Consider the following 14,784-nt stretch of genomic DNA (forward strand, 5'->3'; position numbering starts at 1 on the left):
TAGAAATCCATGTGAAATCTCGGGGTAGTCGATGTGTGGTAGATGACAATTATTAGAGCGATGTTTCTTCTCTTTAGCTCTTCACTTTAGCTATGTATTCTTATGATGGATGGAGATCGAACTAACTTTCGGTGTGTGTGCATATATATATATTTTCTCAGATACACAACACTACATGAGATTCCTACAAGGTACAACTGGGGCTTTTTATGTTGCCCGAATAAATTATACGCGGTCTTCTTCTGTATTGTGTTCTAAAAAAACCACGCCTTCCAATAAAAATGCTGCTACAAGTTCTAAAAAAGCTATGCCTTCCAATAAAAATGGTGCAACAAAGATGGCATGCCTTCCAATTATACGAGGTACGTACGCGTTATAGGGAGTCGGAAGGGTACCCTAGCTCTCGTTGCTACTCCATGCATAAGAGACCCCCGGCCGGCGGCCAAAGCCGTACGTACAAGACACAAATAATCTCGACGTGTCGACCACGGCGCGATGGACGACGAGTCGCTGCTTGCCATCGTCGCATTTTGCACTCTCGGGCTGCCCTGGGTGCTTGCCATCTTCGCCGCCTGCTGGCGCTGCGCCGCCTGCTGCTGTTGCGGACCGGAGGCGGCCGCGCGTCTAAGTCGGAGCGACACGTCGCTGCCGTCGCCCAGGCCGCCGGTCGTTGCCGCCGCCGCAGGTCCGAGTCGAAGGGACGACGGAGCGCCCACGCTGGAGCCGGTCGTGGCGGAGAAGCCACCGCAGCTGGGGTACTTCCTGTATTCCGTGGCCGGCGTCGCCGAGGAGGAGGACGGGGCATCGGAGAAGGTTTGCGCGATCTGCCTCGACGAGCTGGTGGACGGGATGGAGTGCAGCAAGGTGCCGGCGTGCGGGCACGTGTACTGCCGGGACTGCATCGCGCTGTGGATGAGGAACCGGACCACCTGCCCGCTGTGCAGGGAGCTCATCGTCATCGTGCCGGGGGCAGAGCCGCTCTCGGCTGCCGAGGAGATGGTCTAGCTAGCTAGGAGAGAAAGCATCCGGTGGAACAAGCTGGGGTGCAAACGTAAGGAATTTCTTTTGTCAGCCTATATATATATGCCAATAACCCTTAAAGCAACGGTACTAAAAAAAGACACCAAAGATGATTCTTCTGGAAATTCCACAAGCCGGATCTCCAGACAAGATGATAATGTTACTTTGTTGTCATTGCAGAAGAAAATGAATTTGTTTCTATCTTGCACCCCTTTTTTTTATATCTAGTCCCTAATAGTAGGAACACTCCCAATGCATGATTCTTAACTGATACTCCCTCCGATTCCTAAATATAAGTCTTTTAAGAGATTTTGCTAGGAGTCTACATACGGAATAGAATGAGTGAATCTACACTCTAAAGTATGTCTATATACATCCGCATATAGTATATTAGTAAAATCTCTAGAAAAACTTATATTTAGGAACGGAGGGAGTATATAGCATTTGCTAGGGCGTTTGGATCATCTTTGTTGGGCTAAGCACTTGTGCCTTAGTTAACTTAGGGCGTGTTTGGTTGCCTAGGTGGCTCTAGCCTGCATCGTATGGGGCATCCTGGATGAGCCTGGCCTGTTTGAGTGGATGCAGGGATGGGGTGAGATGAGTGTTTGGTTGATTGCATGATACGGATGCACCAGAGATGTTATACATGACAGATGTTGTTTGGTAGGCTGAATTGGGCTTAATTATTTCCAGTAAAAATTGAGCTTAATTATGTAACGGGGGGAGGGAGGGAGGGGGTGGCCGCGGGATGGCTCGGCGCGGGGAGGGAGGAGGTGGCCGCGGGCTGGCTGTGGCGGGGGGCTCGCCACGGGGACGGAGGGGGTGGCCGCGGGATGGCTCTAGCAGGTGGCTCGCCGCGGGGAGGGGCGCCACGGTGGGGGAGAGGGGCGGCGTCGGTGTTGGGGAAGGAGGGTGGCCGCGGGCTGGCTGAGGCGGGAGGGCTCGCCGCAGGGAGGGAGGGGGTGGCCGCGAGCTGGCTCTGGCCGTGGGGCTCGCCGCAGGGAGGGGGCGTTGTGGTGGGGGAGAGGGGTGGCGCCGGTGGTGGGGAAGGAGGGTGGCCGCGGGCTCGCTGAGGCGGGAGGGCTCGCCGCAGGGAGGGAGGGGGTGGCCGCGAGCTGGCTCTGGCCGTGGGGCTCGCCGCAGGGAGGGGCGTTGCGGTGGGGGAGAGGGGTGGCGCCGGTGGTGAGGAAGGGGCTGGCATGGCGGCGCGTAGACTCGTGGCCCAGTGAAAGGCATGGAGGAGCGACATCATCCTCCGGCGAGGACGACGACGGCGGAGTGGTGGGCTGCATCGCGGGTGCAGGCAAAAGGCAAGAACGAGCCTGCATGAAAGAAACGCTCCGATCCTGCGTTTCCCTCAGCCTGGCTGGGAGGCCTCTTTTTGCATCGACTGGGCCAGGCTGAGAAGACCATGCAGCCAACCAAACATGGGCCATTTTACATCTCGGATGCAAGCCAGGTGCGAGCCACCCAACCAAACACACCCTTAGCCAAACTCATGTCAACATGATTGATTAATTTACACGTAAATTAAACACCCTTGAACCTTGGTAATCAACCCAACACAAATTAAGTTTTCCCATGTGGCCTTCAAACCCAACCAGGAGCGAGCAAGAGCAATTACGCAACCCGTCCCAAATTAGTTGACTCAGATTTGTCTAGATACAAATGCCTCTAGCATTAAACCGTGTCTAGGTTGTTTGGGACGGAGGGAATATATATTATATTTCATCTGTTTCAAAATAAGTGTCTTAATGTGGTAAAGTTTTATACTAAAACTAGTATAAAGTTAAGACATTTATTTTAGAACAGAGAAAGTATAAAATTCCTAAAGTATGTTGTTAGCCTGTTTGGGGCGCCTTTGCAAAATCATACCCGCAGGGAAGCATATCTTGCGTACGTTCTCCAACCAAAATGAAGTACAGTCTTAGGTAATTTGGGTACAGTCTTTGCTCATAAAGATTTCACTAGGGAAGTACATTCGGAACAAAATGAATGAATGCACACTTTAAAGTATATCTATATACATTCGTATATAGTATTCAAGTAATACATTTAAAAAGACTCATATTTATGAACAGAGGGAGTACATGCTTGCAAAAAAAGACAAAAAGTGATCACGTTGTCTTATATTCTTTCATTTCGAAAATTCAAAATGGTTTGTACCTTTAATCGCCAGATCAACTCAAAACTCGTTTTCAACATTAAATCTGCCGCGGTGAGATATTCAAAACTAAATCTCATATTGGTATGTTTCCATCGTAATTCACCAGGTTAAATCGATAGTTTTTTCACTCCTGTTCAATCGGTAGTCCCATAGGTGAAAAAAAGGTTTTATGTATTAACGTTATACTAATTGGATACGTAAAAAAAATAGTTCCATGTGTTCTAATGTATTGATGCTTAATTTCTGGTGCTGCAGGTACAGCTGAATAGTTTGAAAGTGGATACATTTCTTCTACTTCTTTCGTTCCTAAATATAAGTCATTTTAGAGATTTCACTATGAACTACATACGTAACGAAATGAGTGAACTTACATTTTAAAATATATCTATATACATCCATATGTAGTTTACCGTAGAATCTTTAAAAAGTTTGAATTTAGAAACGAAGGAGTAGTAAACATGAACGTGGTCGATGGGCTTTGCCGAAGCAGCTCTCGCTAGACCGACGGCAGGAGACACGTGGTCGGCTGTAACAAGGGCTGATCCTAATATTTTGGGGGCCCGGGCAAAACTACTACACGGGGCTTGTCAATACATGTATCGGATTCTAACACCCAACTCATAAATCTGAATATTATCTATCCTAACTGTGTCCCATCAAGCAATTATCAATGCTTATATATTTCAACAAAAGGAAGAAGCAATATTGATCGTCATTTATAAATATTGTTATTTCTACCAATCAATGTATGATACTCCCTCCGTTTCTAAATATAAGACCTTTTAGAGATTGTACTATAAACTACATACGAATGTACGTAGACATATTTTGAAGTATAGATTCACTCATTTTGCTCCGTATGTAGTCTTCTAGTAAAATATCTAAAAGATCTTATATTTTGAAACGGAGGGAGTAATAAATATTTGTCAATCATCATGGCAAAAGTGCAGGCATATGTTACGGGAGTCGTACCTTCTCAGATTCTCCCTAGTTGACTGATTATATTTCTTGCAAGGATCAAGCGGAAGGATCAAATAAATATTGAATTACTCAAATAAATATATACCTATGGTCATGGCAAAACGGAGTGCATATGCTTTTTCGCCGCAAGAAATACTAGTAAGTTGCAGTTTGACAATATTGCGTGAGATTGCTACAAAAGTGCAGACGCTGTTTTCCGTTCCAGATAGAGATCGAGTTAACATGTGAGTCCACCTACGTACAATCGGATCGATCAAGAGCACCGGCCGTCGTTGCCGATTATATATATACGTACGTACGTACCTACTCCTAGAAAGAAATCTCGTACGTCCCGATCGATCGACCAGGCTAGCTATAGGTAGGGCATCCCCCGGCCGGCTCTCGTGTACCTAAGGAATGACCACGACGATATCGACGGCCGTCGGGCCGGACAACATTCCCGGCATTTTACTAGTTATCATTTATACCCTCGGGCCATTTGTTACGGCCGCCTTCCTAATCTGGTGCTGCGACCGCGTACCAGAGACGGCGGAACAAGGATATAACGCGGCCGCCGCGGGTACAAGGAGCCGCACGACGGCCGGCTCGCCGGCGCGGGTCATGGAGCCGCAGCAGCTGGCCTACTTCTCGTACCCTGCCGGCACCGAGGCGGATGGCGGAAAAAGGACGGCGAGGGCGTCGGTGGTGGTGTGCGCGATCTGCCTGGAGGCGCTGGTGGGCGGGGCGGAGTGCAGCGAGGTGCCGGCGTGCCGGCACGTCTTCCACCGGGGCTGCCTCGTGCCGTGGATGAAGAGCAACAGCACCTGCCCGCTCTGCAGGAGGCCTTTCGTGCCGGGGTCGTCACAACCACTCTCTGCTGCCGCGGCCATGGTTTAGCTTAAATAGGGCTAGTTCAATTGTATACAAGGATGGTGGTGCAACAACTTTGCCTTCTTTTTAATGTTGGAGTCTTATTACTTCTGGCAGGGTTTGTGTCTTGTGTATTTGTGTGGATGACTTATATTAGGTTGAAGATTGTTTGGTGTTGTTTGTTGTAGTGTTTGTCTAGCAGTCATTCATTGTGGTCTTCTCTATAGTGCTTGTTTCGACCTAGTCTTGAACTTGTAGAGTTGAAAATCTCTCATTCTATCAATGTATCGACATGCAAGCTTTGCATTTTCTCGAAAACTAATTGAAGCATCTATTCTACGGAATTTATAATAAACGACCACACTAATTGGCTTCCGGTTTTTGCAATAGATCGGAATACTCCCCAGGGCAATCCCCTCCTCTCATTACATGCATGTGTGCATGCATATTAAAAATCCCTTCTTCCGTGTGCACTTTTTTTTCTCTTTCTAACTACATGCATGTATAAATAGACAACTGATGATATCATTTTATATTCTTTCATTTCAGGAAGTCAAAATGATTTTCAGCTCAAATCATTGGTTTGATTCAAATCCGTTTTTGACACTAAATCTATCGCAATGCGATCTTTAAAAGTAGATCTCATATTGACATGTTTCGACCACTTTTATCAGATCAAAAGTGACAAGGCCTAGCAATATAATTTACCATGCAATATATAAGTTACCGTGATATTAACACTATAGTTACTGGGGCATAAAATGATTCTACATGGCATGAGCAACCTGATAACTATGACCAGTGCAGACTGGTAATTATAACATGAGTAGTCCGATAACTTCAGTATGAACAGCTAGGTAACTATAGCATGAGGAGCTTAATAAGTTCAGCATGACTAGCCTGGTAAATTTAGCATGAACAACATGATACCTATAACATGAACATCATGATAACTTCAGCATAAATATGCTAGTAACTTCAATATGAGCAGCATGCTAACTTCAATATGAACAATAGTTGTCTCATGTTGATAACTATAGAACGGACAACTGGTAAATATAGTTGTCTATGTTGATCATTGTTGCATGGGCATGTGTCCCGTCCCCTTATCCACAACGAAGACGATAAGAACTCAAGACCTCCAATGTACGCAATTCCTCAAAACATGCTTTTGCTCCACTTTATATATAAAGCAACAATCGCAACGCACGACCGAATAATACAAGATGGCGAGGTAAAATACAACGCCAATCCCAAGATAAGCGGATCACACAGAACGCAAGCGACTATGCTATCGACAAAGTACATTGGAAGAACATAATACATCGCTACACTACGCCCTTAACACTAAAGTTCCCCGACAACGCCCTCAAGGGGGGGGGGGGACGCAAAGTGTCGCTGCTGGCAAATCCAGAAGGTAGAAAGGTCTTCGCTCAAAACCGTGACACGGAGAGGAGCACCACAACAACGTCTTCAAGAAGATAACGATGCCCCGAGTATCGCCGTCGTCGGCAAAAAAATCATGAAGCTTTCACTCAAGAGCTCCCCCGTGCCACCACGAGGTCTTCAGGACAAGTGCGACAAGATCAAACCCGCAGGTCTGGATCAGGGCGACGCCACTGTCAAGACAAGATACGTGCCCGGGCCACCATCGATATACCTCCTGCAGCCACACGACCAAGAGGAAAAGCCACCATGGCCGACATGGTGCTCGCCGGACAGCGAACCAAGCGGACCACCCTTCGGAGCCGCCACCCCGACATCCATGTCCGAGCCACCACCCATCATCCGCATCACGGTGCACCAACTACGGAGGAAGAGTAAAAGAGGCCTCCTTTCACTCCTAGCCCGACATCAATTATGAAGTGTGGGTCGATGCCTCCATCGTAGGAGGCTTCCACACCTGCGTCGCCAGCCAGTCCCGTTGGACCGGGGGGAACACAACCCAGTGCGTGCCGACGGCTGTCACCGAGCACTCTCGCGCGACACCAAGCCCGTGGTCAACTACACCGATGTTTTAATGTATTATATGCGACATGTCAAATACTCCCATCAGTTCGGAATTACTTGTCACATAAATGAATAAAAATAAAAATATCTAGAATTAAAATATATTTAGATACATCCATTCCAATGACAAGAATTTTCGGATAGAGGGAGTAATATATTTGGTTCGAAAATGTTAGTGTGCCAAATTGATGCGTATCTTGGTGCTGCAGCTACAGCCGAATAGTTTTAAAGTAGATAAATTTTCTTCTAGTAGACATGAACGTATCCTAGCTAGCCTGGTTGGTCGCTGGGGTCTGCCAAAGAAGCTCTCGACCAGAACGATGGCAGGAGACGCGTTTCAAGTTTTGTAACCCAAAACTTGGAATGTTTGGCAAATATATTTTTCCCCACAAGAAATAGTAAGTTGACGATACTACGTGTGAGATTGCTATAAAAGTGCCGAAGCTGTTTTCCGTTCCAGATACTGATCGAGTTAACATGTGACGACTCCACCTACAATAATCGGATCGATCGAGCACCGGCTGTTGTTGCTGATATATACTCCCTCCGTTCGAAAATACTTGTCCTAGAGATGAATGTATCTAGACTTATTTTAATTATAGATACATCCATTATTTACATTTTTAGGATAAGTACTTCCGGACGAAGGTAGTACTTACTACGTATGTGCTCCTTATTATTGCCAAGAACGAAATCTCAGCACAAAAACAGGCGGCGCGATCGACCAGACGGCGATGTCCACCGTGTACGGGGCCTTCTCGGCCATGTTTGTCTCCCTTCGTGTCCTCACGGTGATTCTCTTCTGCCTAATCTTGTGCTGTGACCCACCGGCGGAACAAGGATATAACGTGGCCGCCGACGCCGGTGGTGGAAGGAGGGGCAGGTGGTCGGGCGTGCAGTGGCGAAGGCCGGTGCCGGTCGTCGTCGGGAAGCCGCGGCGGCTGGCCTACTTCTCGTACCCCGCCGGCGCTGAGGCAGATGGTGGCAGAGGGACAGGCGCCGGAGCGTCGGTGGTGGTGTGCGCGATCTGCCTGGAGGCGCTGGTGGGCGGGGCGGAGTGCAGAGGGCTGCCTCGCGCTGTGGATGAAGAGCAACGGCACCTGCCCGCTCTGCAGGAGCCCTGTCGTGCCGGGGTCAGCATCACCTCCCATCTCGGCTACCGAGGCCATGGTGTAGCTTAAATAGGGTTTGCTCAATTGTATACCTACGTGTAATCAACGGATGAATTTATGTACATGCATGGATCGGGTGTTGTGTTGGTTCTGCGTGGATACACCGCATGCTTGGTGACCCGTCGCAGAGACCCTACGCAAAACTCATCCCATCATAGGAATACTTCATATTTTGGTGTTACGTGGAAATATAATGGAATGAGTAGATCGCAGTGACTGCTTGACTGGTGAAAATTAATCACCAGGTGCAAAGAATCGTATTCCATTGGATCGGAAGGAGCAACTCCATCCAAGACAATATGGCGCGCCCCCGGCCCAGGTCTGGGCCCTGCGTGTCCTATCTGGGTCCTAGCGGGCCGGCTCTCGGCGTGGCTGCGGTGTCTTCTGCATGGTGGTGAGGCAGAGCAGCTTGGACAGGGGGTGGTGTTGCCGACGACATGCCTGTTGCAGCATGATGGCGGGAGCTTTATGGGGCGGTCTCGGTCGGGCCTGTGGGCCCACAGGCTTCGTATGCTCATGCTATTGCGTTCGGTCGGCTACCGTCATTAACGGTGGAGGCTGAGCCCTCCCACATGCCGACGATGCTGCTGCTTCTTGTCCCGGCTTCTCTTCATCACTGTGTAGGCTTCTCCTTACGGTGTCGTGGTGAGACGGCGCACGGCCCTCAAGACCGTATTGGTGCAGGGTGTCGGTTGGTTTGGTGGCAGGATCTGGAGTGCCCGACATGCAGGTTGGGATCGGGGGAAACCACTGTCGGCCCGGCTGACACTGACGCGGTGATGCCCTTGGGTGTCACCGAACCTTCCTGGAGGGCGTCGGGGCTACCCTTCCTCGTGCCTCGTCGCGTACCGGGGGAAACTCTTGGCAGCAGCATAGTCATCATCGCATTCCTTCTTGAAGGTGTTGATGGGTACATGCGCTTCGGAGTCCTGGAGCTTGGTGGAAGACTATTGGTGGGCGCATCGGTCGCAAGTCTTTTGTGTTTTCTGTCAATACGCTGGTGTCGGTATTTGTTTCTTTGTATTTTCTTTTCCATTTCTTTTGGGCGTGATTGTGTTGTTTCCGTCCCAGCACCTATCTTCTGATGTTCTGGTTGGTTGCTTTGTAATACAAAGCGGGGAAACCCTTTTTTCATCGATTAGATAGATACAGGTCAGGTTTCAATGGTATTGGCACAAGTACATGTTTTTTGTATAGAAGTGACCTTTTCTCACCTATGTTTATCTTTGTTATTACCTTTTTGACACAGATGTCTTTTCGTTGTGTAGAAATGACGTTTCTAACTTCTCTCTGCCTTTTTGTTGCCTTTTTGGTATAATTGCATGCTTGCTTGCTTGAGTGGTCTAAAGTCATGATATTTCATTGTAGAATTTTTTTTATGGTTTAAAATAATCTATACTACTAATAAAAGATCAAACGAAAACTTCTCTAAGTACACACAACTATTACCCCCACAAAAACAAACACCAATCACCACCACACAATTAGACAACAAATTACAATCTAACGGCCTTCCACCATCCATGCACCACGACGGTGTGCAGTTACCAAATTAACAAAGGCTGACCGTGCTCCACCTCCTCCTACAGCAAACAAAGGCTGACCGAGGCCTGACCCGGGGCGGCGCGACGGCGGCAACGGCCGGGGCGGCCGCGGAGATCGTGCGGGAGATCACGGCTGTGGGCGCCGCCGCCGCGGAGCCGCTGCGGGCCGACTGCCTCCGCCTCGCGCGCAAGGTGTCCCTGCTCACGCACCTCGTCGCCGAGGTCGCCGAGGCGGCGGGGGAGGACGGCACGGCCGAGCCCGAGGCGACGGCCTGGGTGGCCGACCTGCTCCGGGCGCTCCGGATTGAAGGAGGGCCACGGACGAACTAGGTGAGCAGCCGCATGGTAAGGTCCGTACGTGCAGGTCAGCCAGAGTCCATCAATCCAGATCCTGGTATTGAGCTCAACATGCAAGCCTTATCCATCCAAGATCCAAATGTCCTTCATATTCAAGCACAGCAAAAGGAGGAGAATCAAGGCCAAGATGCTCAGTTTAATATTCTGATGAAGTTAGCAGCCACTGGATGATCTGCAAGAGTTCTTTCTCTCAATTCTGTGCAGCTCGCTATGGCACGGGTGTGGAGAGATAATTACCATGGGATTTGGCAGCTCTCCACGTACATCTTTGTGGCCCGTTTCAACTCTTTGGAAGCTGCTATGTTTGTATTCACTCGCCAGCCTTAGGCCATGGGTTCAGATAATTTCTTAATTGAGTTGACCGATCCGGAGGATTTCAGTAGAGATTTTCAGGATTACAAATTTAAAACTGTCTTTGTTACTGTCCGAGTGTATGGTGTTCCCCTTGGGTTTCGAACTCAGCAGCTTTTAACTAGGATTGTGCAGAGTGTTGGTCAAATTTATGAATTTCACCCTTTCAGTCAGCCTATGATCCATGCCAGATCTGAATATATGTGGGGTACAATTAAAGCTAAGGTGATGGTGCGAGTGAGAGATAAAATTTGGGTTTCCTTCACTAAAGATTTGGCTGCTTGGGCATACTTGTTTTATGAAAGAATTGGTCGAATCTGTACTTTATGTGGAGTCTTGTTCCATTCTGTTCAGCACTGTCCCAAAAGCTCATTTCTAGGCAAAGGTTGCAGATCTCCTTGGAGCAAATTCCTTCAGTTAAGTTTGGATCATGGATGACACATGTGGATCTCATTCCTAAGGAACCACACACTGGGAATCAAGAAGATAGTTCTTCTTTCTCCGCTTTTCAGAACCCACATTTGGTCAGGCTGCAAAGGCAATCTTTGCAGAGTTCAAAGGGAAAAGATAAGGTGATTGAGGAGCAAGATACCCAAGTTGAGATTACTAGCGAATGAAATCCTAAAATTTATCCAAGGCGAGTGCGGTGCTCCGGTGAAGGCTGGCTAGCGAATGAAATCCTAAAATTTATCAAATAAGAGATTGTGAAATGAAAATCTAAAACTTAGAAGTAGGTAGCTAGGTAAATCACGGGCATGATTTCGTAAATGAGGACAATGCTTGCCACTAATAAGGAAAAGGTAAATCATCGCCTAACATACATCTCCCCTGTTCAAAACGAATGTAAGGTTCTATCGTCCATCTCATCCTTCGTGCAATATTTTCCCTGCCCTTTTGGATTTTATAGACTTATATCAACTCATCAAAAATGTAGTCAATGATAGGTACCCCTATGTCTCGCATTAAGCGAGACGGTGGGAACCCTCACTGAAGGGTGTTAACAGTTGGGCCATCGATCAGCTTAAAAGAGAAATGGAGAAGAAGGGATCCCTTGATCTAAATATTTTTTCAAAAATTCATGATATCTTAGCTCATCATGTTGATAATGCCGGGTCACAATCTGAAGAACCAAACAGCCAGCCAGAGACATTGCCGTTGGAAAACGTCAACAGTGATCACCTGGAGTTGCAACATGTTGCTTTACTAATTTCAGAAATAAGCGGGATATCTAAATCTGACATCAAAAAAATAACATCTGAGCTAATTGAAGAACTTGAAAACACTACAGTTTCTGTTTCTGCAAAACTGACCAATGGTGATGGCCAAACAAGTGATGAAGCAAAAGAATCACGTGACAATGTTAAGAAGTCTGACACTGTAGCTATGCCTGAAGATTTCCGTTACCCAATATCTCTTGACCTGATGAGAGATCCTGTCATTGTGTCAACAGGACAGGTAAATTTTTACATTGCACTTAGAGTGTTACTGTTTATGCTTTAATTATATTTGGCATCTGCTGACAATATGCTTGCTAATTTATCAGACATCGAAGCTAGATATGATGCATCAAGTGAAGAAGTTAGGATTCATTCCAGCTTGCTGCAACCTTCCAGTGAGCCCAATGTTTCTTTTTGTCTTATGTTACTCCAAACATTTTTTTCATTATTCCACTAAATAAATTTGTTTTCAATTTTTCAATGAAGTGCAAGTAATGTGTATATTGTGTGTGTTTCAATATTTTTACATATATATATATATACTAAAATTTTAATATAAAAAGCAATTTATAAATTATTCGGTTAGTCGTGCGTTGCACGTGCATGCTAACTAGTTAGAGATAAAAATTTGGGTCGTGTGTAGCTATCATCATGGGTACCAAATTATTTCGGTTACGACTACACACATTTGTGATGCATCTACCATGATCTATATATAGCCTATACATGCACGACACATCTTGAGCCGTGTGTAGTTACCATCATAGGTAGCAAAAAAATTCCGTTACCACTACACACATTCGTGATGCATCTGTCATGATCTATAGCCTATACATGCACCAGGCCACCCACGTCGGAATTTTTGTCCAAAAGGACCCCCTGTTGAGTGGGATTGTCAAAAGAGACCACCTGCGAGTGGAAACGAGAAAAAAGACCCCCATCCCGGGTGGCGGCAGGCGCGCCAGGCGGCACGTGGCACCTGCCGCCACCGCACGAGGCGGCCGTGGGGCCTGCCGCCACCACCCCTGGCGGCCGGGGCCTGCCGCCACCGACAGAGGCGGCCAGTGCCGGAACCCGTTCCCGCCCACTCCTGTCCGTAACGGACAAAGCCGGGTGGGCCCTGCCGCCTCGGGAGCAGGCGGCCAGGCCACTGTTTCCGCGCGGCCGACATTGTTGCTGATTGCGCTGATTTCCGCGCGGCCAGATTCCCAGGCTTATTTCCCGCTCGCACCGACGAAACCGTCGGTGGAGAGCGGGAAAAATTCCCACTGTTTTACTAGTTATCTAAGGAATGACCACGACGATATCGACGGCCGTCGGGCCGGACAACATTGCCGGCATTTTACTAGTTATCATTTGTACCCTCACGCCATTTGTTACGGCCGCCTTCCTAATCTGGTGCTGCGACCGCGTACCAGAGACGGCGGACCAAGGATATAACGCGGCCGCCGCGGGTACAAGGAGCCGCACGACGTCCGGCTCGCCGGCGCGGGTCATGGAGCCGCAGCAGCTGGCCTACTTCTCGTACCCCGCCGGCACTGAGGCGGATGGCGGGAAAAGGACGGCGAGGGCGTCGGTGGTGGTGTGCGTGATCTGCCTGGAGGCGCTGGTGGGCGGGGCGGAGTGCAGCGAGGTGCCGGCGTGCCGACACGTCTTCCACCGGGGCTGCCTCGTGCCGTGGATGAAGAGCAACATCACCTGCCCGCTCTGCAGGAGGCCTTTCGTGCCGGGGTCGTCACAACCACTCTCTGCTGCCGCGGCCATGGTTTAGCTTAAATAGGGCTAGTTCAATTGTATACAAGGATGGTGGTGCAACAACTTTGCCTTCTTTTTAATGTTGGAGTCTTATTACTTCTGGCAGGGTTTGTGTCTTGTGTATTTGTGTGGATGACTTATATTAGGTTGAAGATTGTTTGGTGTTGTTTGTTGTAGTGTTTGTCTAGCAGTCATTCATTGTGGTCTTCTCTATAGTGCTTGTTTCGACCTAGTCTTGAACTTGTAGAGTTGAAAATCTCTCATTCTATCAATGTATCGACATGCAAGCTTTGCATTTTCTCGAAAACTAATTGAAGCATCTATTCTACGGAATTTATAATAAACGACCACACTAATTGGCTTCCGGTTTTTGCAATAGATCGGAATACTCCCCAGGGCAATCCCCTCCTCTCATTACATGCATGTGTGCATGCATATTAAAAATCCCTTCTTCCGTGTGCACTTTTTTTTCTCTTTCTAACTACATGCATGTATAAATAGACAACTGATGATATCATTTTATATTCTTTCATTTCAGGAAGTCAAAATGATTTTCAGCTCAAATCATTGGTTTGATTCAAATCCGTTTTTGACACTAAATCTATCGCAATGCGATCTTTAAAAGTAGATCTCATATTGACATGTTTCGACCACTTTTATCAGATCAAAAGTGACAAGGCCTAGCAATATAATTTACCATGCAATATATAAGTTACCGTGATATTAACACTATAGTTACTGGGGCATAAAATGATTCTACATGGCATGAGCAACCTGATAACTATGACCAGTGCAGACTGGTAATTATAACATGAGTAGTCCGATAACTTCAGTATGAACAGCTAGGTAACTATAGCATGAGGAGCTTAATAAGTTCAGCATGACTAGCCTGGTAAATTTAGCATGAACAACATGATACCTATAACATGAACATCATGATAACTTCAGCATAAATATGCTAGTAACTTCAATATGAGCAGCATGCTAACTTCAATATGAACAATAGTTGTCTCATGTTGATAACTATAGAACGGACAACTGGTAAATATAGTTGTCTATGTTGATCATTGTTGCATGGGCATGTGTCCCGTCCCCTTATCCACAACGAAGACGATAAGAACTCAAGACCTCCAATGTACGCAATTCCTCAAAACATGCTTTTGCTCCACTTTATATATAAAGCAACAATCGCAACGCACGACCGAATAATACAAGATGGTGAGGTAAAATACAACGCCAATCCCAAGATAAGCGGATCACACAGAACGCAAGCGACTATGCTATCGACAAAGTACATTGGAAGAACATAATACATCGCTACACTACGCCCTTAACACTAAAGTTCCCCGACAACGCCCTCA

The 14,784-nt window shown here is 47.4% G+C and overlaps 2 protein-coding genes across 2 annotated transcripts; both read left to right on the forward strand.

Annotated features, from left to right (window-relative positions):
• The first annotated feature begins 495 nt into the window (after positions 1-495).
• Positions 496-1,005, forward strand: LOC123402708 (RING-H2 finger protein ATL39-like). The gene has a single exon (XM_045096662.1). It carries the CDS (start codon positions 496-498, stop codon positions 1,003-1,005), a length of 510 nt encoding a protein of 169 aa, XP_044952597.1.
• Positions 1,006-11,218: 10,213 nt separating this feature from the next.
• Positions 11,219-11,951, forward strand: LOC123402713 (U-box domain-containing protein 10-like). The gene is made up of 2 exons (XM_045096669.1): positions 11,219-11,251; positions 11,445-11,951. Exons 1-2 carry the CDS (start codon positions 11,219-11,221, stop codon positions 11,949-11,951), a joined length of 540 nt encoding a protein of 179 aa, XP_044952604.1.
• Positions 11,952-14,784: the final 2,833 nt, after the last annotated feature.

The sequence above is a fragment of the Hordeum vulgare genome, chromosome 1H, assembly GCF_904849725.1.
Source record: "Hordeum vulgare subsp. vulgare chromosome 1H, MorexV3_pseudomolecules_assembly, whole genome shotgun sequence".
Lineage (NCBI taxonomy): Eukaryota > Viridiplantae > Streptophyta > Magnoliopsida > Poales > Poaceae > Hordeum > Hordeum vulgare.